The sequence below is a fragment of the Taudactylus pleione genome, unplaced genomic scaffold, assembly GCF_031769625.1.
Source record: "Taudactylus pleione unplaced genomic scaffold, aTauple2 ptg000066l, whole genome shotgun sequence".
NCBI classification, from domain to species: domain Eukaryota; kingdom Metazoa; phylum Chordata; class Amphibia; order Anura; family Myobatrachidae; genus Taudactylus; species Taudactylus pleione.
The window spans coordinates 17,582,690-17,608,340 of NW_028284468.1; the positions used below are offsets into that span (position 1 = coordinate 17,582,690).

At 44.2% G+C, this 25,651-nt stretch overlaps 1 protein-coding gene across 1 annotated transcript; it reads right to left on the reverse strand.

The window, feature by feature from the left end:
• Positions 1 to 13,059: 13,059 nt before the first annotated feature.
• Positions 13,060 to 14,482, reverse strand: LOC148534492 (hemoglobin subunit beta-2-like). The gene is made up of 3 exons (XM_088466885.1): positions 14,354 to 14,482; positions 13,513 to 13,735; positions 13,060 to 13,189 (listed from the first exon to the last, which is right to left on the reverse strand). Exons 1-3 carry the CDS (start codon positions 14,443 to 14,445, stop codon positions 13,061 to 13,063), a joined length of 444 nt encoding a protein of 147 aa, XP_088323011.1. The 5' UTR covers positions 14,446 to 14,482; the 3' UTR covers position 13,060.
• Positions 14,483 to 25,651: the final 11,169 nt, after the last annotated feature.

The window sequence follows — 25,651 nt, forward strand, 5'->3', positions numbered from 1 at the left end:
GATGAATTAATATGATAATCAGTTAGCCAGTCAGATCATATGACCATCGCAATGCCTGATGGTCATTGTAGTTCAAAGTGACTACATAAATAAAAACGAAAATTGCAGCAAATATAAGGAATCAATTGATGAAAGGAGATGGGGGCAGATATTATCAAGATAAATAAACATAACTGACAGCAATGTATGGAAAAATACCAAAAATACACTGTAATATCTATAATTACACCACTTAGCAATTACAGATCATCATCACATAGGACCCTGATAATAATCAATGAATCACCCTATGTAGATAGTATGTAGCTATATTATGCTGCACATATTCTCTGTATAGAACACAGAGTGTTACATATGTGTATATCACTGCATATAATTAGCCCATATATATATTGGAGTATATTCCAATCTAAAGTCCGGATCAGTTACCTAAATTAAATATTAATCTATAACATTATATATAATAAATAAATGAAAATAAAAATATCTATTTCTGATACAAAATATATAAATAATTATGTGTATAAATATATAAACCTCTTTATTCAGCACCAATAAATAAATATAACCCAATATGGGCATAGAATGTGAACAAAACTAAAATTACATAGTGATAGTAAAAACAATTTGTGCAAATGTGTATACTAAATATATATACTAATATGTGAATGTAACTACACATCCCTATCGTTCAATACCAATAAGTAGGTGTGTAACATATAACCCAATATGGGCGGGAAATGTGAAAAAAATAATAAAATGTGTAGTGATGACAACATAAAATAAGTGATAATTGGTGATACCAATAAGTAAATGTGTAACATATATTCCAATATGGGCGGAAATGTGAAAAAAATGTAATGTGTAGTGATGACAACATCAAATAAGTGATAATTGGTGATACCAATATCATATTATAGGATACCAAAAGAGGTAAAAAAATTAGAATTAAAATACTAGTGAGATGTACTAAGAGAAATCTCAGTGAAATAATTGTGATATAAGGAAAATAGAATAAAACCCAACACTAAAAAGATAATTGTGAGAACACAATTAATGTGAGACAATTTGTGAATACATTTTGATACAAAAGTTGTAATATATCAATTGATTCCTTATATTTGCTGCAATTTTCGTTTTTATTTATGTAGTCACTTTGAACAACAATGATCATCAGACATTGCGATGGTCATATGATCTGACTGGCTAACTGATTATCATATGAATTAATCGGGTCCAATAGGATGACAACACGCAATGGAGGGCGGGTGTGAGACTTGAACCATGAAAGTGGGTGACGTAACTACAACCCTCCCTGTGATTTGCTACGAGTGCGCCGAACTAGGTATAAAAAACTGGATTTTCTACTATGTGGTCACGGTGAGGTGAACAAGCCTGTACCCAGGCGAAACGCGCGTCCTTGCTCATTCCATCTGCCACACGACATGTGGAGGTTCAGTTGATTTGGAAACTGGAACCTGCTGGTATCGTATATATGCTTCTGCTGACACAGTGCATGTTTCAGCTATTTTTCTTCTTATCACCAATGAGTCACTTATTTGGATTGATTACATACCGCTAAGGGCTCATGTGGGAGATCGCATATGGGGATTCATAAAACAGCTGTTATTTTATCATTTCATTGCTAGACTTACTGCTGATTACAGCGTTCTTTATACTTTGTGCATGATGTAGTTGAACACGCACATTGAATTTAATGGATTCTTGGTCAGCTGACTTCCCCTTTTTCTTCTCCCCTATGTTTGTATCATACATGTATTAGATTGTTGGAGGCTTTCTCTGATGTTTAAAAGTGATTATTGCTAACTCTTTAATCATCTTGAAGCATAACAAGAAACAGGTTATGTTTATGTATGTTGGTGCAATTATTTTAGTGATGCATCTTTATGCATAAAGAGTTATTTTGACCCTATACAGGATATGGTTGGAAAAAAGGATTTAATCATATGGGTCAATGTTCCTCTATTTTGTTAGGAAATGCCTCTCTTTGGTATTCATAGTAACACTATTCATGGTTGTTACTGCTTGCAATTATGCAATATGCAAATGCGATACGTTTAACCCTTAAACCATATTACGACCGGCGGTGACACTATGAATTGATACAATTGCACAGTACAATGCATATGGCCATTTTTGAGTCATATGATTATTCTGCTAATTCTAACTGTGATCAAGTGGTGATATTTGATGTATTATTTCCTCTTACCAGCGTTGATCATTAATATGCAACATATCTGATTTAGTTTATGATCCCCAAATAAATAATCATCACATACAGGGATGATTCTGTTCCCGTGAATTATTAGGATTATTGGGGATCACATATTGATGTTGTTTCTAATGCATGATGATTTATGACATTCTTCTATCTCATGAATAAGGTATGCACATGCATTACTTTACTCAACATATTTTTGTACTACTAATTGGACTCTCCAGTGAGTGACAGTCCTACATTCTTTCATGTCAACATTGTCAATCTGTGGAAACCATGTGTAAGGGGACAGCTACCCTTGCCGAATGAAACACACCTACAGCCATACTTATCTTAACCTGCCCAATCTCGTCTGATCTTGGAAGCGATACAGTAATAGGCCTGGCTTGTACTTGGAAGGGAGACCTCCTAGGAATACCAGGTGCCGTAGGTTAATCTCCATTTGGAAAAATAGGATAAACACTTGGCACAGACATTGCATGAATTTTTTGTATATGTACCACCAATCTATGGATTGAAGAAAAGATCAAATGCATCTCATTTTGTGAAAAGCAGATTGGATTTGTTCTATTATTTTCGCCTACTAACTTGGATGATAGTTTTTATATCCGAGCTTTTGATTCATGTATGTTTGTATTTGTATCTATGTAAGTGTACCTCTCTTATTTTATGCAAGTTCAATAAAAGTTAATTTTTATGTGAAATTTGAAACATGTTATTTCATAAGAGAACAAAGAGCCTTTCTTCTCTTTCTTTGTGTCCATATGAGTATTGTTTAAGGGCAAGATGACCAATTTTGTCATTATACTGATATTTTTTGTTTGCTGAGAGTGTATGGCTTATTATGACTGGCATATCTTAACTCAGTTGTTCCCAAACTTGGTGTCATGCCTCAGGACACTTGCAGGGGTGCCTCAGGACACTTGCAGGGGTGCCTCAGGACACTTGCAGGGGTGCCTCAGGACACTTGCAGGGGTGCCTCAGGACACTTTCAGGGGTGCCTCAGGACACTTGCAGGGGTGCCTCAGGACACTTGCAGGGGTGCCTCTGGACACTTGCAGGGGTGCCTCAGGACACTTGCAGGGGTGCCTCAAGACACTTGCAGGGGTGCCTCAGGACACTTGCAGGGGTGCCTCAAGACACTTGCAGGGGTGCCTCAGGACACTTGCAGGGGTGCCTCAGGACACTTGCAGGGGTGCCTCAAGACACTTGCAGGGGTGCCTCAGGACACTTGCAGGGGTGCCTCAGGACACTTGCAGGGGTGCCTGAGGTTGGTGGTTCAGCAACAAATTAAATTATTTATGTTCAATGTAACAGGCAAATATATAAAATATGTGGTCAACCAGAAGCACATTCCTGTCCACCATCACATAACTGAAGCTTAGGATGATGGGTAAGTGCAGTTTACTTAATCATTATTTTCTGAATTTCTCAATAACCAACTTGTGGCTTAGGTGTGCCGTGAAAACAATGCTGCTACTCTAGGGCACAGTAATTCAAGAAAGTTTGGGAACTACTGTCTTAACTGATACAGCAATAACACAGATGGTAAATGTAATTAATTGTTGATAACTGAACAGTTTCTATATCAAATGTCATTTGCATATCATGCAAGACAAAACATTATGCTGCTATTCTTTAGCATTACAGTAGGTGTTGTGCGCACTAATGAGTTGAGGCTGTAAGTTTTCTTACCCTCATTCTACCTCTACTATTCTGTCTCATGTGTTCCTCTAGATGCTGACTGGCAAATCATGTTATGTTTATCTGTTTGTTTGGGGGGTTTTAAGCTCCAGCCCTGTGCAAGCTCACTAACATGTATTTTTGTCCATGGACTCAGCATTTTAAGATGCACCACTTTTGCATTTGGAGACTAGTTTTTCTGTAATCTAACCACATCGGTAGGGCTGGAGAGCTATGGGCTTCCTGTCTGATTATGCCTTTTACAAAGCTGTCCATGCAATAGTTACATATGATGAACTGGAGCCCTTATGCAAATACAAAATGAAGTCCCGTACAGCCATGACTAAGAAATGTAGAACATTATGGACCTGATTCAGACCTGCTCGCCGCCAGAGGCAGCTCGCAGGTCTGATGGGCGTGGGTTTTTTAATTTTTTTTTTTCACCAGCCCGCTCGCAAAGCTGTAGCGAGCCCCAGAGCGACTCAACTTCAGTTGCTTGCTGGAGGCGGCGCATCCGCAGTGGGGGACCATCGACCCGCTTGCGAGCGATATGCTCTTGCGAGCGGGTCTGAATCAGGCTCTATGTCTGCTGGTACTTGAGAAGTATAAAACTGTTTACACACAAGTATGAATTTATTAACAAATCATTACAAAACTGGAGCTGAATAATGCTCTTATTTCTGGTAGCTGTGGATCAGATGTGGGCACCAATTGGTGTGTGTGAGCGCTGAGTCACATTCTATACTGTGCACTGATTTCAAAGGCAAACTATAGAGGGGAAAAAATATTCAACCTTCTAAAGAGGACCAGTGGAGATATTGGACCTCATTCAGACCCGGTCGCAAGAGCTGAGCGCTCGCAACCGGATTGATGCTTTGGTCCTGTGCACGCGCAGCGGCCGCACTGCTGCGTGCTCATACCCTCGGAGCGAGAGAGAAACTCTCTCGCTCCGGAGCTCTCTACAAAAGTGCCTGCTGTCGATGTTGATCGACAGCTTGGCCCGTTTTGTAGGCGGCGCGGTGGCTACACAAACAGAGGCGTTAGGAACGCTTGCTGTTTTGTGGGCGGCCGCACTGACATCGGCAGTGATGTCAGTGGGGAGCTTCCTGCTCGATCAGAGCAGGAAGCTCCCTGGGGCTTGCGGTTGCCTAGACCCAACCTTAGGGTCTCGTCGCAAGCCCCGATGGTCGCGATGGTCTTGACCATCGCGACCATCACCCTGGTCTGTCGCTAAGCTGTGGGTGGTAACCCACAGCTTAGCTAGCGACCAGGAGGCCGCACTAAGAAAAAGAAGCGTCCGCCCTCATTCAGAGAGAGCTATCGCTTCTTGCGACCGCCTCTGAATGAGGGTCATTGTCCATAGCAACCAATTATATTAGATTCTATAAAATAATAGCTATAATCTGTTTGGTTGTTATGGGAAACATCTACACTTGTCCTCTTTAGAAGGTTTGATATATATCCTTATCCATGATAAAGCAACAACCATATTGTATTTGTATTTGTAGAATTGATTTGGATACTTATTACACTGGTGTTTTATTGGTTGCATTTCTCTGAATATCCCTTCATTTATGTGTCACTCGGACTCTTTTAGCAATCAAATGAATTGCTGACCCTACCTTTCTATAGTTTTCCATATCAGATTGCAGGACAGATGCAGAGTTGAATGTTTGCCCATTTGTGGAGTGTATCTTGCATCCTTTCATGCTGCAAATGCTCTGTAACCGAGAATATACAATTGCAACAATGCAGAATCTTACACAGTTCAGTCGCATTGCTACTGAAGGGGTATAATTGGGCTATAATGGGATGTACTCACACAGGCAAAATTCAAAGCAGGCAGGTCGATTACAGGCAGAGCCGGATTAAGGGGTGTTGAGGGGGCTTGTGCCCCAGATTTCCCTCTCTCAGAGCTCACCCTGATCACAGGGATGGATCATCACCCCCACACCCACTCCCCACATGTGCTCTTCTACCCACCATAGTCCAATGAATCCCTTAAAACCCCTGCACCGATATTACTGTGAGGGTAAGAGAACTACAACTCCCAGCAACCCTTGCCATGGGAGCTGGAGGCTAGTTACTACAGAGTGGCTGTCACTAGAAGAGGAGAGCAGGTCAGCTGCCTGTTAGCACGTGGAGTCTGAGGAGCGAGAGAGGGGTGGGAAAGAACACTAGGGGAGAGAGCAGCTCTCTGAGGGGTTTATGTATCAAGCAGTGAAAAGCATGGAAAAGTGGACCAGTGGAGAAGTTGCCCATAGCAGCCAATTAGCTTTGAAGTAGCATTTATAAAGTACACTCTATACAATAATAGGTAGGAGCTGATTGGTTGCTATGAGCAACTTATCCACTGGTCCATTTCTACACGCTTTTCACTGCTTGATACATAGACCCCTGAGTGATCGAGCGACAAAGCAGTGAGGAGGTGAAAGCGGAAGAAAGATTAAGGGCCGTATTCAATTAGAAGTGAAAAGTCAGAGTGGACTTTTCATCGTAATCGGATGTTTTGGGTGCGATAAAGTATCGCGCGCGACCCACTTATCCACGTGTTCAATTCCAAATCGGCGAAAACGGGACCTGGCGAGAATGAAATGATGTCATTTTTGGGGAAATCAGCCTGACACCCCCCAAAAGATACTCTGACATGGGGGTTCACTATGGGTACCCCCGATTAGCCCTACTGAAGGTATTTGGGGTCTTTGAATGGTCTCAGTTGGTGCTATTTAGCAAGCACCTGCAATCCAAAAAATATTTCCCCCATATTTCCAGACCCCCCAAAGGCTATTTCGCTAGTTTTTGATTTTGTACCCCCACTTTGATTTTTTTCGCCTATTTTTTCAAAGTGCTTTTTTGGGGTGTCCTTTGTGTTTTTTTTTCCTTTTTTGAAGCAGTTAGCATCAAGGGGGGTGTAAAAAGGGTTTAGGGGTTGCCGCAATTTTGCACCCCAAAACCCTAATTTTGCATATTTTTTTCCACCGGGTAAACATAGGCAAACCTTTTCCGCTGGTTACAAGGCGCAAACTTGTTGCATCGGCAAAAAGTCAGACAAATTGAATATGGGGATAAAAGGAATCAGGGAAAATTACATCATCGGTGAAAAAGTATCGCGGAAACAGACTTTTCGCTTCTAATTGAATATGGCCCTGAAGCTGGGAAGGAGAGGAATAAGATGAACTGAAGAGAAGAGTGTAGCTCTCACAGTGCAGTCTAGTGTTTCTTGTAGACACATGAAGTTTCTTTGTTTCCCAACTCTGACTATTTTGTTGGAATAATAAACATTTTGTAGATGGAATGTAGTCGGAATTCCGGCAGCCAGAATACCACCGCAAGAACACCGTCAGCAGTTGGAATCCCAGCTCCAGAATCCCAACTGCTGATATCCCGAAAGTAAGTATTAGGGTTAAGAGGAGGTTTAAGGTTAGGGGTTAGGGTTAAGCACTAATGGGATGGTTAGGGTTAGACTGTGGGGGGGGGGTTAGGCTGCGGGAGGAGAGAGTTAGGGTTAGGCTGCGGGAAAGGTGGGTTTTGGTTAGGCTGCAGGAAAGGTGGGTTATGGTTAGGCTGCGGGAAAGGTGGGTTAGGGTTAGGGGTTAGGGCCAGGATCCAGTACCCAACCCTTGTAGATAAGCATCTGTTTCCATCTTTTGGATGAAATAGTGTGGCTCTCCCTAAAATGCTTTTTTTAGTCACTAGGATGCTCTCTGTATATTATTGTATTGTACAAGTGGTTTGCTTACAAGTTGCACCTCCAAGGCATGATGGTGCTGCATTGGCAGCCATAGGTATTCTGGCATTTGTAAACTACAAGTGCCAGCAAACCAGTGACGGTTTATAATGGGTGCTGGTTGTGCGGTGCACACAAGTTCCTGGGTCCAGGGGGGCCCACACCACACACCATGCACCCATTTCTTCAATACTGAAATTGAGCCCCGCATCGGTGGCAGTAGTGCTGCAAAAATCATGGGTGCTGCAACATTTTCCCGGCGTTTTAGGCATGCACAGTAGGAAAATTGCTGTAAAAATGGCTGCAGCGCCATTTACCCCAGAGACCTATCCATGCGTTTTAGACTCTGGCACACCGTGCTCAGGGCCATTTCAGACCCACTCGCTAGGCTGCGTTTGCACGCAACCAGCTGATATTTGCAATCTTTGCAAGCATAGGCATTGCAGTGCGCGTGTGCGAACTATTCCATTTGATCGAGAAGCGTTCGCTCGCTGCGCATAGACAGTTCGCTAGAATGAGTGACAGGACATGCCATTTGTGGGTGGTGACAGGGGTTGGTCGATGGAAATAGGGGAGTGGTTATGCAAACCTAGGCGTGCATGAGCGTCTTAACACAGTTTAAGAGGCATGCATAATTAAGACACAGCGTCACATGGTTGAAAATCACACTGAAGCACTCGTAGTGCTTGCGGTAGGGTATGGTCAGCCACAAGTGCTGCGATCGTTTCCGATGGTACTCAATGTTAACGATGGTTGCATACACATCCTGGAGATGACGAGCATAAGTGGGTGTCTTAAGACAGGCTGGTGGGTATCTGCATACACACCGCAATCGCACGCTAAGATTTAGTGGGCGCGCTAATGCTTGCCGCGCGATCGCGGATTTTCATACTTTCGCTGCGTCTGAATGCATGTAGTGAGCGGGTCTGAATCGAGTCCTCAGTGCGCTGCTTGGAGGAGAGGAGGGGACTCTGGATGGAGACTGCACATGGTACCCCTCCTCTCTTAAAATGCCTCTGCCGCAAGCCCAAACACATTAAGGTTGCCAGGTTATGCTGGAATGTTCAGCATGGAAAAGTCTACAGTATCAATTTTATTCCAGTTTTAATTTAATATTGCACAGTGTCCCCCACTTTACAGAGCCATAAATTGCATCATCATGTCCCTGAAAGTGAGCAGCTTGGGTTGGTATGTATGGATAAATTAATTCTGACCCCCCCAAACTTAAACAAGCAAATAGCATTTTGTTTTACTTCTTAAAATAAGGGGCCTGATTCAGACCCACTCGCGAGCGGCTGTCCGCTCGCAAGTGGGTCGATGTTGTGCACTGCGCATGCGCACGACGGCGGGAGCTCCGTCGTGCGCATGCGCCAGACGCGACGAGCGAAGGACTTTCCTTCGCTCGTTGTGTCTGATCAAAGGGGGCGTGCTGTCGATGTTGATTGACAGCACGCCCCCTTTGGTGGGCGTGCCAGGGGCGTGCCTCCCTGACGGGGGCGTTCCCAAGGGAACGCCTACTGTCAGAAGCCGGCCCACTGACATCACTAGTGATGTCAGTGGGAGTGATTTTGGCTCTGATAGAGCCAAAATCACTCCAGGCCTTGCGGTTGAAAACCTCAACCACAGGCTCCAGCTCGCAGTGGCGATGGTCGCGATGGTCAAGACCATCGCGGCCATCAAACTGCACGCTCGTATAGGCTGTGGGTGGTGACCCACAGCTATACGAGCGTCCAGGAGGACGCTCCATAATTATGGAGGGCGGCCCTCATTCAGAGCGTGCGCTCTGCTCAGAGCGTACGGCTCTGAATGAGGGCCAAGATCAGCATTTTTGACAAACTGCCCTATATGGGCAATAGGGAGGCAGAGAAACTGTAAAGTGCCAACCAGTGGAGGACTGCCATACCTGTTTTTGAAAAAAAAATCTGGGACTCACCTAAAAAGTTTTTGAAATTGCATTACTGATGTTAGCTTACTCCTTATAAATTGTCCAAACTGTACCCTGCTTAATACTACTGCTGAACACCATGGGGTTGAGGCAGGGCTGAATGTATGCCCAATCGTGGAACCTATCTTGTGTAAATTTGCACTGCACATGCTCTGGCAATGAGTGAGTGCAAGTATGGGTGATGCCGAGTCATAGGCATTTTGATAACATCTACGCTAACAGCAGAAGAGGCAGAACTACTGGGGTGTGACAGTGCATTCACATGTGGGCAAAGTGCAGTGCAGGCATATTCATGTAACTGCTGCTAGGAAAATCTGGACATAAGCAAGAATATGCCTTTTTGGAGGCGTATGTTTTGCACATAGTATAAGGTTAGTCAGGAGTGTAACTAGGTATTTGAAGGCCCCATAGCAAAAGTTATGTACCACCCAATGGTGAAAAACGTATATAACTTATGTTACTCTGATAAGGAAGATGCCCCCCCCCCCCACAGCTCTGGGCCCCATAGCAGCTGCACCCCTTGCACCTATGGTAGTTACACCCATGAGGTTAGTGCATGTACTAATGAATGACAATGATTGCTAGGAACCAAATGCATATACTACACACTCAAATGTGGTCACATATCAAGATGCGTACAATTCTGCATATGGTGAATATACACTTTTTTCTGTGCACTTTTCTTTTGACCTAGAAAGCAGGGTCATATTTATAATGGGTGCAGGGTATGCAGTGCACACGGGCCCCTGGGTCCAAAGGGGTCCACACCGCAAACCCTGCATCCATATTAAACTTACCACTCCAGAGTCCCACGTCAGTGCCAGTTCTGTAAAAAAAAATGCCTAAAAAATGGCCGCTGCAGTATTTTCTTGGCGTTTTGCGCGTGTGCAGTATGGAAAACACTGGGAAAATGGCTGCCGTGCCATTTTCCCGGTGACCTGAGCTGTAAACTCTGGGCACAGAGTAGTGTCCAGAGTCTATTGTTGTGGTGCTGTGCTCAGCAGGGCTGTAACTAGGGTAGTGCGAGCAGTGCCATAGCACAGGGCACCGCATTGCAGGTGGCGCTGTTTGGGCCTGTCAATTTTCCTGTTTATTATCATTCTCACTTGTAGCTACCTCTTCTTTTATCCCCAGCACCCCATGGCCCTTTTTCAGGTTCTTATGTCCCTATTTAAAATATGGGGGGATTGGGCGCCATTGCTCTCTCTGGCACAGGGCACCAAAAAGTTTAGTTAAGGCTCTGGCGCTCAGTGCGCTGCTGGCCGCCGGAGAGAGAGGAAGGGGCTCCGGATGGAGACTGCACAGGGGCCCCCTATTCTCTTGAAATGCTCCTGCCAGAAAAGATGGATATTCTGCAAATGATTTGAAATTAAACTTTAACTTAAAGCATACCTCATAAACTTCTGATTGTATACATGACATACTCATTCTATTATAATTAACATTGAGGCCCAATCTCCTGGAATATTCTTGTTTTTTCTTTTCACATTCTATTGAGCAATTTACTTCCAGTTTACCATCAACCCCTAATCAACAGCAAAGCTTTCCTCTGGCATGTTTGATGGTCATAGCCCCATAGTGAAAGCGGGATGTAGTCATAATCCCAGCGAGCGTGACGCTGGCCCCCAGAATGCCGGCACCAGAATCCTGACACCAGTCAGAATCCCTGTGCCGGCATCCCGACCGCCAGCATCCAGATGGTAAGTAGTGGGGATAGGAGGATGGTTAGGGCTAGGTTTAGGCACTAGGGGGGGAGGGTCAGGCCTAGGGAGGGTGGGGGAGGGAAGGTTAGGGGTAGGGCTAGGATACCTACTGACAGGTGTCGGTATCCTGACCCTGTCGGGATGCCGGCAGCAGGATTCTGACCACCAGGATCCCGAGCGCAGGCATCCCGTACCAAATCAACTGAAAGCTACAGTATTAGTGAACAGTTTTCAGATTATATTATATGTGTGCAGATGCCACACTTGCTTTATTTAACCTTGACTTTGAGGAAATTATCCCAGACGTGACTGACAGAAATGCAGTGGTTCTTCTAGAGACTTGGGGGGCACCTTATGCACTAATACCACTTTCAGACATACGACCCAAGAATTTCCCTGCTCAGACCTGGGAATGTCTCCTGTGCAAAATCCTGGATTTTTGGTCGAGACCCCCTTTCACACTACAACTAAGACCCAGGAAATTCTCGGGTTGGCCCCATTCAGACAAAAGCATGTTTTTTTAGTGTCCATGTGTGATTCACTCCACGCTGCAACCCAAGGGCACCCTGCACCGGGCACTCCACAGACACCGACTCCAAACAGCTCATGGGCACTCTGCACAGGGCACCATGCACCAGACACCCCACGATCACTCTGCATCAGCTATAAGTCTGGTCTCACCGCTAACACCCGGTAACTGTACAGCAGAGGAGGAATGCGGATCACCCCAAGCACCCTCAGATTGTTCTGCGATAATTACACAGTGCGGGTCACCCTACAATGTCCGCTGGTATCTCTGCACCCTGTGCCAGCACACACACTCCGCTCCGGCACACACTCTCTCTCTCTCTGCATCATCACGCAGCAGGCAGCCGTAGCCGGCCAATCAGAAGCTGTTAGGTGCAGCCTGGGAGTAAAATCCCGGGTTGCACCATTCAGACTAGAGCAGGGTTGTCTTCCCAGGACTTAAGTCCCGGGAAGTACCCTGGTCAATTGCAGGGGCAGCTACATACTCCCTGGTAGGTACCTTTCAGACATACGAGAGACCCGGGAATTTTGGCCAAAGACTCGGGAATCTCAGTATGTCTAAAAGAGGTATAAGTCACCTGATAAATGAACAAAGGAAAAAAAAGAAGGTACCAAAGAACAAAATTAATGTAAACATGTATTGCATGAGTCAGAACATGGACAAGCTTGTCAGTGACCTAAGCATGGATTGATTATGTGATTTGTCTCTATAGGTCCTTGAAAGTTTGTGTTTACTTCAGACTTAAGCTCTATTTACAGCCTGATACAAACTAGATACGTTTTCCCTATACAGGTTCCAAATAACTTTATTATCTAGACTCCTTGAGCATAAACTTTTAAATAATCCAATAATAAAGAACATATAATTGGTGATAATAACATTATACACCCAAGCAATTTCTGAAAGCATGTGTGTATGTACTGTATTTACATTCTTGTCTTATTGCCAAATATGGCTAAGGCAATATAATGTGATTGGATTATGCTTATTAACCTCTATTTAAATGTGGAGTTTTAGGCTTCAGGGTTCAGCTGGTGTTTTCAGGAATGATTCAGAAAAGTGTTTTTTATTGGTGGTTAGAGTTGGTGGGGCTTAGGAGTGAAGACACACCCCTCCTGCTTATTTCGGCATAGAAGTGATATAATATGCACAACAGATAATTACTAAATTTTAGTTTAAAATAGATTTTATTTTCCACACTACAAGTTTGACATCAATGAACATTGTCTGTTATTTAGTAATATCCGTGGCTCAGAGCAGCCACCAAGACTGCTACAAACTTCTCCCAAGCAGCCTGGACTTGAGGGGTGAACGCAGATCCCAACTTAGAGGCCAAGACGACCACCAGCACTTCACCGAAACGCTGTAATTAGAGAGACAAATGCTTAAATCCTCTGCAACTAACATTTTCATTGTTAAGATTTAATTAATTGTGTTATATTTCTGATTCGCGGTATGCAGGCAATTGGCTAGATTATATCACACTTTATAGCTACGGTATTTCATAGTAATGGCAACTTAATAATAATAATAATAATAATAATAATATTAATATTATAATATTATATATACTGGTAGTATTACTAAGTTATCTTTGTTGTGTTTAACTTAATAGCATAGCTTGAATGCAGAAGTAATTGAATGAGAAATAAAATAGTCTATTATCATGCAGCTAGATTACCGTACCTTGAAGTTCTCAGGATCCACATAGAGCACCTGGGCGTGGGTCTTGCTGAGGTCACTCAGGTGATGTTTCACATCATCCAGATGTTTGATGGCATTGCCAATGGCTGTGAGAACCTTCTTGCCATGCTCATGGACCTTGGCATTACCAGTGATGGCTGTGACATTGGACAAGTTTCCAAAGCTGCTGAAATACCTCTGGGTCCAAGGGTAGACATGGAGCAGCCTGATGAATACAAATAGATTAGTGAAGAAAAATTATTAATATGAATAATATCACATACGGCTTTGAACACATCCTTTCCATTAAGGTGTATACTATAACAGAGCAAAAAACTGTAAAATAAACAGCTACATATAGCATCAGCATTGTTCATCATGGGGAACGTTGACACCTCGGGGACACCAACATTGCCAATTCTCCATCGTACCCCATAGAGGTCCGCAGGAAAATGAACAACGCTAAGTTGTCATAGTTCTCAGCAATGTGTGAGAACTGAAATCCCTCAATATAACTATAATACATGGGTGAAGTGTAAACGACACATGATTGATGACTGTAGTACAAAAATAAATCACATATAAGTAACCCATAGGTAGCGGCCTATAGTTATTTAAGTAAGCAATTATTTCATATAACTTGTTTAAATTATAACTTGTTTATAAATCTACAATTTAATTTCTAAAATATATAAATATATTTATATATATAAAATATATATTTCATATAACTTGTTTAAAATATAACTTGTTTATAAATCTACAATTTAATTTCTGAAATATATGTTGAAATTTTACATAATAAAATCCTATGTTTAAATAGAAGCTGTGCTTATCTTTTTACCTCATCAGGGCTTCAGGACCGTCCTTTTCAACATTGACATTGGCCCAGACGGAGGTAATGAAGGCTCTCTCTTCAGCTGTCCAGTGAACCATTGTTATTGTTAGGCTGGTGGTTATTTGAGATGAAGCTCTTGCTGTATGCAGTGTGTTCTGACTTGGACAATGGATGTCCTTTTATAGTGTCCTTCCTAAGGCCAGCCATGCAGGATTTCTGCAGAGTCATCCCTACCGGCCAGTGATATCTGCTTACATTCCAAAACGTGATTAAGATAATGTCTACTGTACCATATGACTCAAAGCAACATTGTCAATAGAATTCAAGTTGATATAACCTGGACATAAATATATTTAAAAATAAAAATACAACATACTATTAATGTCTTAACATGTTTAAGTACAAATACATACATATAAATGAATGCACATTTCAACCTTGGTTTAGATATTGTTTTCAACATCTAGTTCAATATATGTACATGTTTTAAATACAGTGTACAGGACTAGATTTTGCAGTTTATCTAATCCATATATTTTAGTTAACACTACTTGTCATGGGACTTGGGCTTATCATGTAGTAATAAAACAAATAATAATGTAATCTATACATTTATATATAACCATATTTTTCAAAACTGCTGTGTAGAATATTTGCCTAGAGCTGCATTTGGACATGAAATGCTGTATGTTTTGCCGGCAAAATTCAGCCATAAGTGCTGCCTGCCCTGCTCCAATCACACTATGCAAAAATAATTAAAATAAATTGTCCCAGTTCTAGTCATATTGGGCAATCCAATTAGTTGTGAGTTTGCAGGTGTGAGTTTGTTTCATGTAACTCGCACACTTCACACAAATACTCGCTCCCGAGATATGCTCAATCCAATTAGAAATGCCAACTCGTGCTACTCGCGGAGAGGGTGTGCAAAGTTTCTTTAGCAAGCGACTTGGGAGAAGTGCATGAAAAAAGTGGGAAACCAGCCTGGACCCCAAGAAATGACAATTTAATTAGCAGAATCATACAGAAGGCTGTTAGTGGGCATACGGAAAGTTCTGGAGGTTTTTACATTTTGTCAAATGGCTGATTTATGCTTTTTAAATTAATTTCAAATAATAATAAAAAGCAAACTTTTTTGTTTAATCTCGAACGAATTAAACGAAAAATGTTGGAAAAAGTAGATAAAAAGGTAAATTTTGTGGTAATTTGAGGCCACTTTAAAGCTTTTCAACAAAATTTAAATTAATGATAAAGAGCAATTATTTTCATTTTAAAAAAAAACTTTAAATTTGGGGTGTCTAAACTAACAAAAAAAGTTGATTTGGGGGTAATTTGAAAACTCTTTTTAACACCCAAAAATGACATGTAATGATTGGGTCAATTAAGCTAATTAGACCTGAGGTGACTGTCCAAGGGGTTCTTTATTGTGTCCCAACATCAGGGAGGTGCGCACAAAAAAAATGAGTTTCCTCTGAAAAAAATGTTAGCTTGGAATTGGATAGGCGCTGCACTTCGCAGTGCGAGTTTGCTGTGAAAACGTCTCGCATAAGCCAACTCGTGCCTAATTCGATTAACCCCAAAGAGCAGGGGTGGGGAACCTATATTCTGCTGAGGGCCATTTTGATATATATAACATTATTCGTGGGCCGGGTGCAGGCCATGCCCCCCCCCATGGAGCAGGACCGCAAACGCTGGTGATTACAGCAATGCCTGGAGCATCATGAGGATGCTCTGGGGAGCTGTAAGGGAAGTAGTGTGACCGTCTGAAGCATCCAGGCGGCACTGCTGCATAGATTCTTTCTGCAGGGTGCCATTCTAGGCACCCTGCTAGCCAGATGAGGCTAGCAGAAAAAAGCTCAGAGGGCCAGACCAAATGATTCCGGGGGCCTTATACCATACATGCCTACCCTCCCGGTTTTCGCGGGAGGCTCCCGATTTTTCGGGTAACCCCCCGCACCCCCGGAAGGGTAGGCATTTCTCCCGCATTCTGCCCACTTCCTAGTGAAGTGGGCAGAATTAGGAGAATACCCGCGGCAATCGCGGGTCTCCGTGAAGGGGGCGGGGCTTAAGCTGTGATTCTGCATGAATCACAGCATTTGGCCCCGCCCCCTATGCAAATTGTGCCCAATCGCGGCAATTTTACAGCGAGGGGGCGGGGCTTAATGACGCGAATCGTCAAGCCCCGCCCCTGTCGGCCCCCTGCTGCTTCTCTTACCCGGGCTTCTCCCGGGAAGAGAATATTAAAGGTAGGCAACCCTGTCTTATACGGCCCCCGGGCCAGAGGTTCCCCATTGCTGCCATAGAGTATAAATGCAAATTTACAATATAGGGGCTGATGCAGAGTTAAACACAAGTTGTCAGCAATTGTTCTGCAGTATATAAACAGTATGTATGAGTTATACACCAGTCCTTTTCTATCCCTACACTTTTGTTCATGCCCATCATCCTCATCATTGCACACTTACACAAACTCTGTTCTTGGTGCAAAACATATGTTAGTAAACAGGAGTATTTCTACTTCCAAATAACTATGGAGAGTCCGCAGTTCCATGGGGATGCCCTGACTGAACATTTCTTTTGTGAAAACATCCCTACAGACACAAGTGGAAAGATGACTGAAATGCGTACAGCTCTGCATTGACATTGACAGTATGCTTGGCAGAGCCATAACTAGACTTTTTGGTGCCCTGTGTCAGAGAGAGCTTTGGCACCCCCCCCCCCCCCCATTTTTTAAATAGGGATAGAAGATAGTGCACCTGAAAAAGTGCCATGGCTTCATGGGCAAGGGCCAGGGAAGAGATAGGGGAGGCCTGGAGATGCTGTGGATAAAAGTAGAGGAAGCTACAAGTGATAAATTAAATAAACAGGAAAATTGACAGGCTCAAACAGGGCCCCCTGCCCTGCGGTGCCCTGTGCCATGGTACAGGTCGCGCCACCGTAGTTATGGCCCTGATGCTTTGATCCAGAGCATTCACAGAAAGAGAAAACTCAAATTATGCTGTACAAAGTGGTATAATTGCAGCTCTGCATCGCTAAGCAGAGGAGGAACTCAGACTTTATATCACTGTGTATTTCCACTTCTGCAAAATGGCCCGACTGCCTCATGCCTCGCTGCACACACAATGTTATAGTGATCTCACCACAGTAAGAAAAGGAGAGAGTTTTCAGTAGTTGCAAATTGCAATAGCTTTATACAGCGGCCGAACTCCCAGAGACAATGGAGTCATTTGCCGCCGGGCGTCAGCCCTGAAGGGGGCACCTGGCTCCATTGCCCCCGGGAGCTGCATGGAGAAGGAGCGCCGCTGATCGGCGCTCCACCTCCATTGGTGTAACTACGGAGGGTGCAAGGGGTGCACCCTCCATTTGCCGGGCGCCCGCTGAGTGTGTTACCAGCGGGCGCCCGGCTCCTATTCAAACCCCCGGCGGCAGCCGGAGGACGGAGCTCCCTCCGTCTTCCGGGTCCTGCAGTGTACTATGGGAGTGACGTCATAACGTCACACCCATAGTGCCGAGGAGCGGATGCCGGGGACGGAGCTCAGGAGTGAGCTCCGTCTCCAGGGTCCCGCAGTGCACTATGGGAGTGACGTAATGACGTCACTCCCATAGTGCCGAGGAGCAGACACCGGGGATGGACGGCAGCAGCACTGGAGCGGGGATAAAGGTAAGTGGTTTTTTTTGTGTGCGCGCGCGGTGGGGGCCATTACTACTGGGGGCAACTACAGGGGCTCACTACTGGGGGCAACTACAGGGCTCACTACTGGGGGCAACTACAGGGGCCTCACTACTGGGGGTAACTACAGGGGCCTCACTACTGGGGGCAACTACAGGGGCCTCACTACTGGGGGCAACTACAGGGGCTCACTACTGGGGGCAACTATAGGGGCTCACTACTGGGGGCAACTACAGGGTGCTCACTACTGGGGTAACTACAGGGGCCTCACTACTGGGGGTAACTACAGGGGCCTCACTACTGGGGGTAACTACAGGGGCTTCTCTACTGGGGGTAACTACAGGGGCCTCACTACTGGGGGCAACTACAGGGGCCTCACTACTGGGGGCAACTACAGGGGCCTCACTACTGGGGGCAACTACAGGGTGCTCACTACTGGGGAAACTACAGGGGCCTCACTACTGGGGGCAACTACAGGGGCCTCACTACTGGGGGCAACTACAGGGGCCTCACTACTGGGGGCAACTACAGGAGCCTCACTACTGGGGGCAACTACAGGGGGCTCACTACTGGGGCAACTACAAGGGGCCTCACTACTGGGGGCAACTACCGGGGGCTCACTACTGGATGTACTGCATAGGGGGACCGTTACAGTGGAGCACTACATAGGCGGACTACTACTGGGGGCATTATATAAAAGGAACTGCATAAGGGGGGCGGCGGCAGCAGCTGGGGCTGGCATAGGTGCTGAGAGGTGGTACATTTTTGTTTGGGGGGGGCACCAACATTTATCTTGCCTCCGGGCACCTGGGATGAAGTTACGCCACTGGCTTTATATGATTATTCCATTGCTTACCCATGGGGATTACTTATACTCCTGCTCAGTCTGTCACATTTGTACATTAACATTGCATAGGCTTCCCAGTGACACTTATTGTTATGGAAACTGAATTGAAAAAGGACTTTTACTCTTGTTCTCCCAATTCTCACACATATTTTCTGTAACAGTACACTATGGAAGAGCAACAGCATTGTTACTAGAGATAGTTACAGTATATTAAAACTGTCCAAGACCATTTGTGTAGGTTTATTATCCTGATTTCTGTGACCAACAAATCACCTTTATATTATTGCAAATTTGTATAGACCAAATGAAGGGCAAGTACTATAAAATAAAGGATGATGATGATTATTATTATTATTATTATTGATAATAATAGTAATAGCAATAAAATAATGATAATACTAAAAATAATACGCTTTACTCTCAAGCGGAGTGTTTAAGAAAGTACAAACTGAGAAACAATTTTATATATATATATATATATTGAGACAAAGCATCAAGTAATGCATGCTCTGATTGCAGCAATAAAGAGGATGACCTTGGTGTCTCAGGGATTAACCTGTTGTCAGACCTGGCCCTGATCTATTTGGTGCCCTTAAATTGAATCCAAACCCACCACCAGGCATCTTGTTGCCTGCTGGGTGCTCCGAGGAGCATAAGTGCCCTAGGCTTTCTCCAAAATTTATTGTTTGAGGTTAGCGAGGGAGGGCATTTAGAAGTGAGCTCACACCTGTTCTGGTTACTATCGGTGTAGAGGTGGTCTCATAAGTTTTACGTGTTGTCTTCTACCAACTGATGGTTATTGTAGTTAACTGCTGGTGTACAGTATTTATGTCTTCTTTTTTCCTTAGTGTTATGTATTCAACAATAGTATAGTGGCTCATTTATAATACTAGCAGGGGCGCCGAGAGGGGGGGTGGTGGGTACTAAGTACCCAGGCCCAACTTGCTGGAGGGGCCCAGGTCTGACCCCTCACTCCTACCTGTTATCAGCCCAGCACACAGTGCCGTGTGCTGGGCTGCAGTGGGAGACTGCTTACTGTTGCTGAGCAGCAGCAGCAGTCTCCTTTGTCTGTGAGTGGGAGCAATCACACTCATTGTGACCCCCCCTCAATTTGCGATGAGCTGAGGTTTATTCTGACACGTCTCTCGTGAATAGGCCACACCCCCTTCGCCTGTGCCGTCTTTCTACGGCCCTGAATACTGGCATATTATACAATGAATGTTACAGTGTGTGCATACTGAAAGCAGGATTTATGTAGCATACTTTATGATACATGTAAAAATCTAACTACTTTTTCCCTTATTTGGAAAACGTCAATAAATTTGAGTTTGAATTGTGTTATTAATCGTTAAAATATGTTATCTACATTCCAGATAACAACACATTTTTGGTTTAAAATTAGATTTTATTTTCTACATTACTAGATTAATTGATCACAGTAAACATGTTACTGTTTTCTAGCAATACCCAGGGCTCACACCAACTTCCAGGACGCCAATAAACTTCTACCAGGCATCTCGGACTTGAAGACAGAATGAGCAGATCCCAAAGTAGACATCAAATTGATCATTTGCAATGGAAATAGAGAGCAAAGATATTATATTTTTTCAGCTCATTGAATTTCTAGTGTGGTACACAGTTGCGTCCTCTTACATCGTTTGCTGATCGTGCTACAAACGTGCATGCGCATCGCGCCATGTGGCTGCATACGCTACCGTTCGCTATGGCACGCACTGCGATTCCACCATGCAATCCTAGGGGAACGCGGGTGCACATAACCGTCCACAGGCGCGTGACTCGCTCCATACGTGGCACGATTTACAACGCAAGCTGCAACAACGTAACTGGGGATATCTGTAGCATTCTGTTGATAGACTATAAATTCTGCAAAATGCAAATTTGGCAATATACTGCAAAATGGCACAGCAAAGCTAAACTCACATTGTATCACAGGAAGCTTGCTCCTATGCAGAATGGCTAGCCCTGCCTCTAAAATCACCATGCATGACACTTTGAAATTATTTTACTCATTGTTGTTCACATTAAATAAATAAATAAATGCAAACAAGTATAGCCACACACCTAAGATGTTAGGCCTAAACATAATTTTAGTTAAAGACGAGCGGAATCTCAGCATATGTGTTTAATAGTCTATGAATAGAGAGGGGATAACCAAGGTTAAATATGTGTCATGTGATTGGGGTTGGATTGGAAACATTTACAGCTCTGCCAGCGAAGTGTGAAAAGTTTGTAGTCAAATGCGGAATGAGTTCAATATTTTATGGAACAGTTTTGAAAATGTCTCTCATCTCTCATACTAAAAATGTTCATTGCTTTTAGTTTTGGTGTAATGAGAAGAATGAAGCATTTTACTTCTACATTTTACTATTTGTAATCTGTTTATCACAGCCATAAGTCTTTCAGCTTTCATGGGAGAAAAGCCTGAAAAATGCCCATAGATATAATAACTGGGTGTGTATCCTTAGTTGTACATGACAAGAATCTGCATCTTCAGCATCACAAAGAGGCCTAGATACTGTTTATGACACTTGTACACAGTGCAATACCTTTATCTTCTACATTCACTGATACGCCCACCACATCAAAACTTTCACTTGTATCTGGAATTACCCCCATGTAATAACCCATAATCAGTCTTTTACACAGAATTAGAAAAAAAACACTAGTGCTAAAACAACCTGTGACATCCTCACTCCCAAGAGGCCAGGGATTATACAGTATATGACAAACACTCACACTCTTCCCTTTCCCTTAACATTCTCCCCTTATCCTGCCCACCCAGTTCCACCTACCTGCTGTGGTTTCTGGTGGAGCAGGACTTTGGTTTTCACAACAGACACAACCTATATAAATGCACACTTGTATATACAAGTAAACTTACATATAGTACTTATATACAATGTTTTAACTTTTTAAATACATTTTATATAAATACATTGGAAAAACAATAAAGCCATAAATTACTTTAAACAACAACAATAATAATAATTGTTATATTATAATCAGAATTTCCAATGATGAGGCACAATAAACACAGCTCCACTTGCAATATAGCACAATTAGCTTCAGTACTTAAAGGGGGGGCATTTATTAAAGCTTGGTTAGAAATAAAGTGGTGAGACACTGGGCGCTGCTATGGTGGGCCCAGTCAGTTGACTGCTAGTCTCCAGTGACAGCCAGGCCGGTGTCCACCTGACTGCATCAGCCAATCCCCGGGGTATAAGTATCCTGACCTGACAGCATTCTGTGTCTGAGCTTCGTCGCTGATACATGTCCTAGCCTACTCCTGGCTGGTTGTCTTAGGCTCTCTCTTTGCTACAGTCTATACACCAAGTCCGGTTGTATGCCGGCTCTAGTGTCTACTCCAAGTCTGGTCCCTCTCCGGCTCCAGTCTGTACTCCAAGTCCAGTCCCACTCCGGCTCCAGTGTATACACCAAATCCGGTCCCACTCTGGCTCCAGTCTGTGCTCCAAGTCTGGTCCCACTCCGGCTCCAGTATATACTCCATGTCCAGTCCCACTCCAGCTCCAGTGACTACTACAAGTCCGGTCCCACTCTGGCTCCAGTCTGTGCTCCAAGTCCGGTCCCACTTCGGCTCCAGTTTATACTCCATGTCCAGTCCTACTCCAGCTCCAGTGACTACTCCAAGTCCGGTCCCACTCTGGCTCCAGTCTGTGCTCCAAGTCCGGTCCCACTCCGGCTCCAGTTTATACTCCATGTCCAGTCCCACTCCAGCTCCAGTGACTACTCCAAGTCCAGTCCCACTTTGGCTCCAGTATACTTCAAGTCTGGTCCCAATCCGGCTTCAGTGCCTGTTCTGTCTAGAGATGAGTGGCTCGGATTCTGTGGAATCCGAACAGCGAGTCTTTGCTCGGGTGTTCCCGCCTGACTCGGATCCCACTGCGTGGCCGTATGTCATCCTCCTGACATCGGATTCTTGCGAGAGTTCACCTCTACATACGGTGCTGAGACCGGGACTCGGCGCCATTTCACTACCATGCTCTGCACGCTGCGCACTGCTCTGCTGATTAAGTGGCTGTGTCCAGAGACTCACAAGTGGCTGTGCTGGCAAAGAGACTGTGCATAAGGGGCACACTGCATGCTGATGTATGCTGCGCTATACTCTGCTGATTAAAGTGACTTTGTCCGGACTTACAAGTGGCTGTGTGTACAAAAAAAAAAAATTTAAAAGTAAAAAGACTTTCAAGAAAGTTAAAAATTTAAAAAGTAATATAAAAAAAAAAACTGATTTTTTGGTACTGTACCCCAATGTGTATACAGGCACCGTGACTCCATGGGCCTTAATCCTCTGCGTATACAAGCACCGTGACTCCTTGAGCCTTAGCCCTCTGTGTATACAAGCACCATAACTCCTTGGGCCTTAGCCCTCTGTGTATACAAGCACCGTAACTCCTTAGGATATAGCCCTCTGTGTATACAAGCACCATGTATATAAATTAAAAGCACCGTGACTCTTTGGGCCTTAGCCCTCTGTGTATACAAGCACTGTGACTCCTTGGGCAATAGCCCTCTGTGTATAAAAGCACTGTGACTCCTTGGCCCTTAGCCCTCTATGTGTCCATAACATAGAAGTACTGTGGCTCCACAGTGAGTGGCAATGTTTCATAGAAGTACTTTAAACTGCGGTGTCTACGCTGCTGTTTGGTTGCTTAGTAACCAGCCAGCTCACTGCAGCCTTTGGCCAATAATAGTGAAAACAATATTGTGAGCTGGTCTAAATTGACTGTAAATTACTGGAAATTAATGTTATTGAGGTTAATAATATGCTAGGAACAAAAAAGACCAAATTATGTGATTTTAGCTTTTTTGGCAATTTTTGTAAAAAATCCAAATCCAAAACCAGTCATGGTAGGTTTGGCAAATCCAAATCCAAAGCCGGACGACGAATCAGAGCCAAATCTAAATCCAGCAAAAATGGTCTGCTGCACATACCTAGTTCTTACATGCCTACCCTTACGGTTTTTGCGGGAGGCTCACGATTTTTCGGGTAACCCCTCTGCACCCCCGGAAAGGTAGCATTTCTCCCACATTCTGCCCACTTCCTAGTGAAGTAGGCAGAATGGGGAGAATATCCGCTGTGATCGCGGGTCCCTGTGTAGGGGGTGGGGCTTAATGATGTGATTCTCAGTGAATTGCACCATTTAGCCCCACGCCCTATTTAAATTTAAGCCAATTGCGGCAATTTGCCACTAAGGGGGCGGGCGATGCTTAATGATGTGAACCGTCAGGCCCGGCCCGTCACAGCCCTCCTGCTTCTCCTACCACGGCTTTTCCCGGTGGAGGAGAAGCCAAAGGTGGGCAACTATGGCCTAGTTCTATCTAGTCCCAGTTCGACTCCAGTATCTACTACAGTACTATCCCAGTGTTTGCTCAATGCACCTTCTTAGTAATACTGTCTTGCTGTATATGTATAATTATTATTACATCTATGAAGAGTAGTTATATATAACCATTTCTACTCCAAACCTCAAGTACCACTTGTGATCAGGTATCTGGCTCTCTCCCGGACAATACAGAATCCCGTGCCCTGACAGTAATTTATCTCTCTCCTCTTTATCCATTCTCCAAGCTTTGATAAATCTCCCCCATGATGTGAAGTCCCCTTTAAATGAAAATAAATAAACCTCTATATAAGTGTTTCTTTTGTTACGGTAGCCTCTCGGCCATCCAGCACTTCCTGAGTTGTACAGTGGGGCGGGCAGTAAATTCCCAGTTACCTTCTCAGTGACTCCATCTGAGTCATGTTCTCTCTTCAGGGTTGAAGTTGGCACAGTATACCAGGGATAACCTTTGGGACTTGACTCAAACACACACATATAAGGGAAAAGATACACATATAAGGGAAAAGATACTTAAATGGCCAGGTAACTGAAAGACCATTTAGTAAGTAAGGAGAAAGAACTAGGTCCTTGACAAATATAAAGTGGCTGAGATGACTGTGATCACAGTGCAGGAGTGCTCCATCATGAAGCTCCTCCTCTCCCACCAGGTGCTCGGTTACTATGGATGACTCTCTGCAGCCTGACATTTAGTGCAGTTCGATCATGTAGGCTCCAGGACCGAGGCCAGGCAGTAGCAAGGGAAGCAGCTCTGCCTCTGAGGTAATAGAAGGCTCCCCGTTTATTACCTCTCTATCCTGCTAGAGTTCCGAGCGTCCCCTCATTCTCCTCCTGCCACTCTGCCCCCCTGGTATTTGTGCCGTACACTGTAGGAGCAGCCAGTGTCTGTAGCCCTGGGGAGGGTTTGACGAATGACTGTGTGTGTCACTCTGTGATGTGCATGCTGGCACCAACAACTGAGGAGCTGTGGGGGTGTTTGTATATATATATATATATATATATATACAGTGTTTGTATATATATATATATATATATATATATATATATACAGGCCCACCAAGAGCCGTGTCGGGCCCTGGTAATAGGGGGCGTGGCCTAATCGTGGGAGGCGTGGCCACGCCCCCTTGCCGAGAAAAAGAAAAAGATTTGCAGTGCCGCAGTGTGGCGATGAGCGCTGGGGAGGGGGGGCGCTCTGAGCCCCTCAGCCCGGCGCAAAGCCAGGGGGGCGCGATCAGTGTGATCGCTCCCCCGCACAGGTATAGGAGAAGCCCGGGCCCGGGTAATCTGTACCCGCTCCCCCCCCTCTCGGCGCCCCTGTATATATATATATATATATAACATATATGTGTGTGTATATATATATATATATATATATATATATACATGTGTGTGTGTGTATATATATATAT

Coding starts and splice junctions, on each gene's coding strand:
- LOC148534492 (XM_088466885.1), bottom strand. CDS start 14,445: ATGGTTCACTGGACAGCTGAAGAGAGAGCCTTCATTACCTCCGTCTGG. Junction 13,736..14,353: donor GGTCCTGAAGCCCTGATGAG/GTAAAAAGATAA, acceptor TGTATTCATCAG/GCTGCTCCATGTCTACCCTT. Junction 13,190..13,512: donor TGGATCCTGAGAACTTCAAG/GTACGGTAATCT, acceptor CTCTAATTACAG/CGTTTCGGTGAAGTGCTGGT.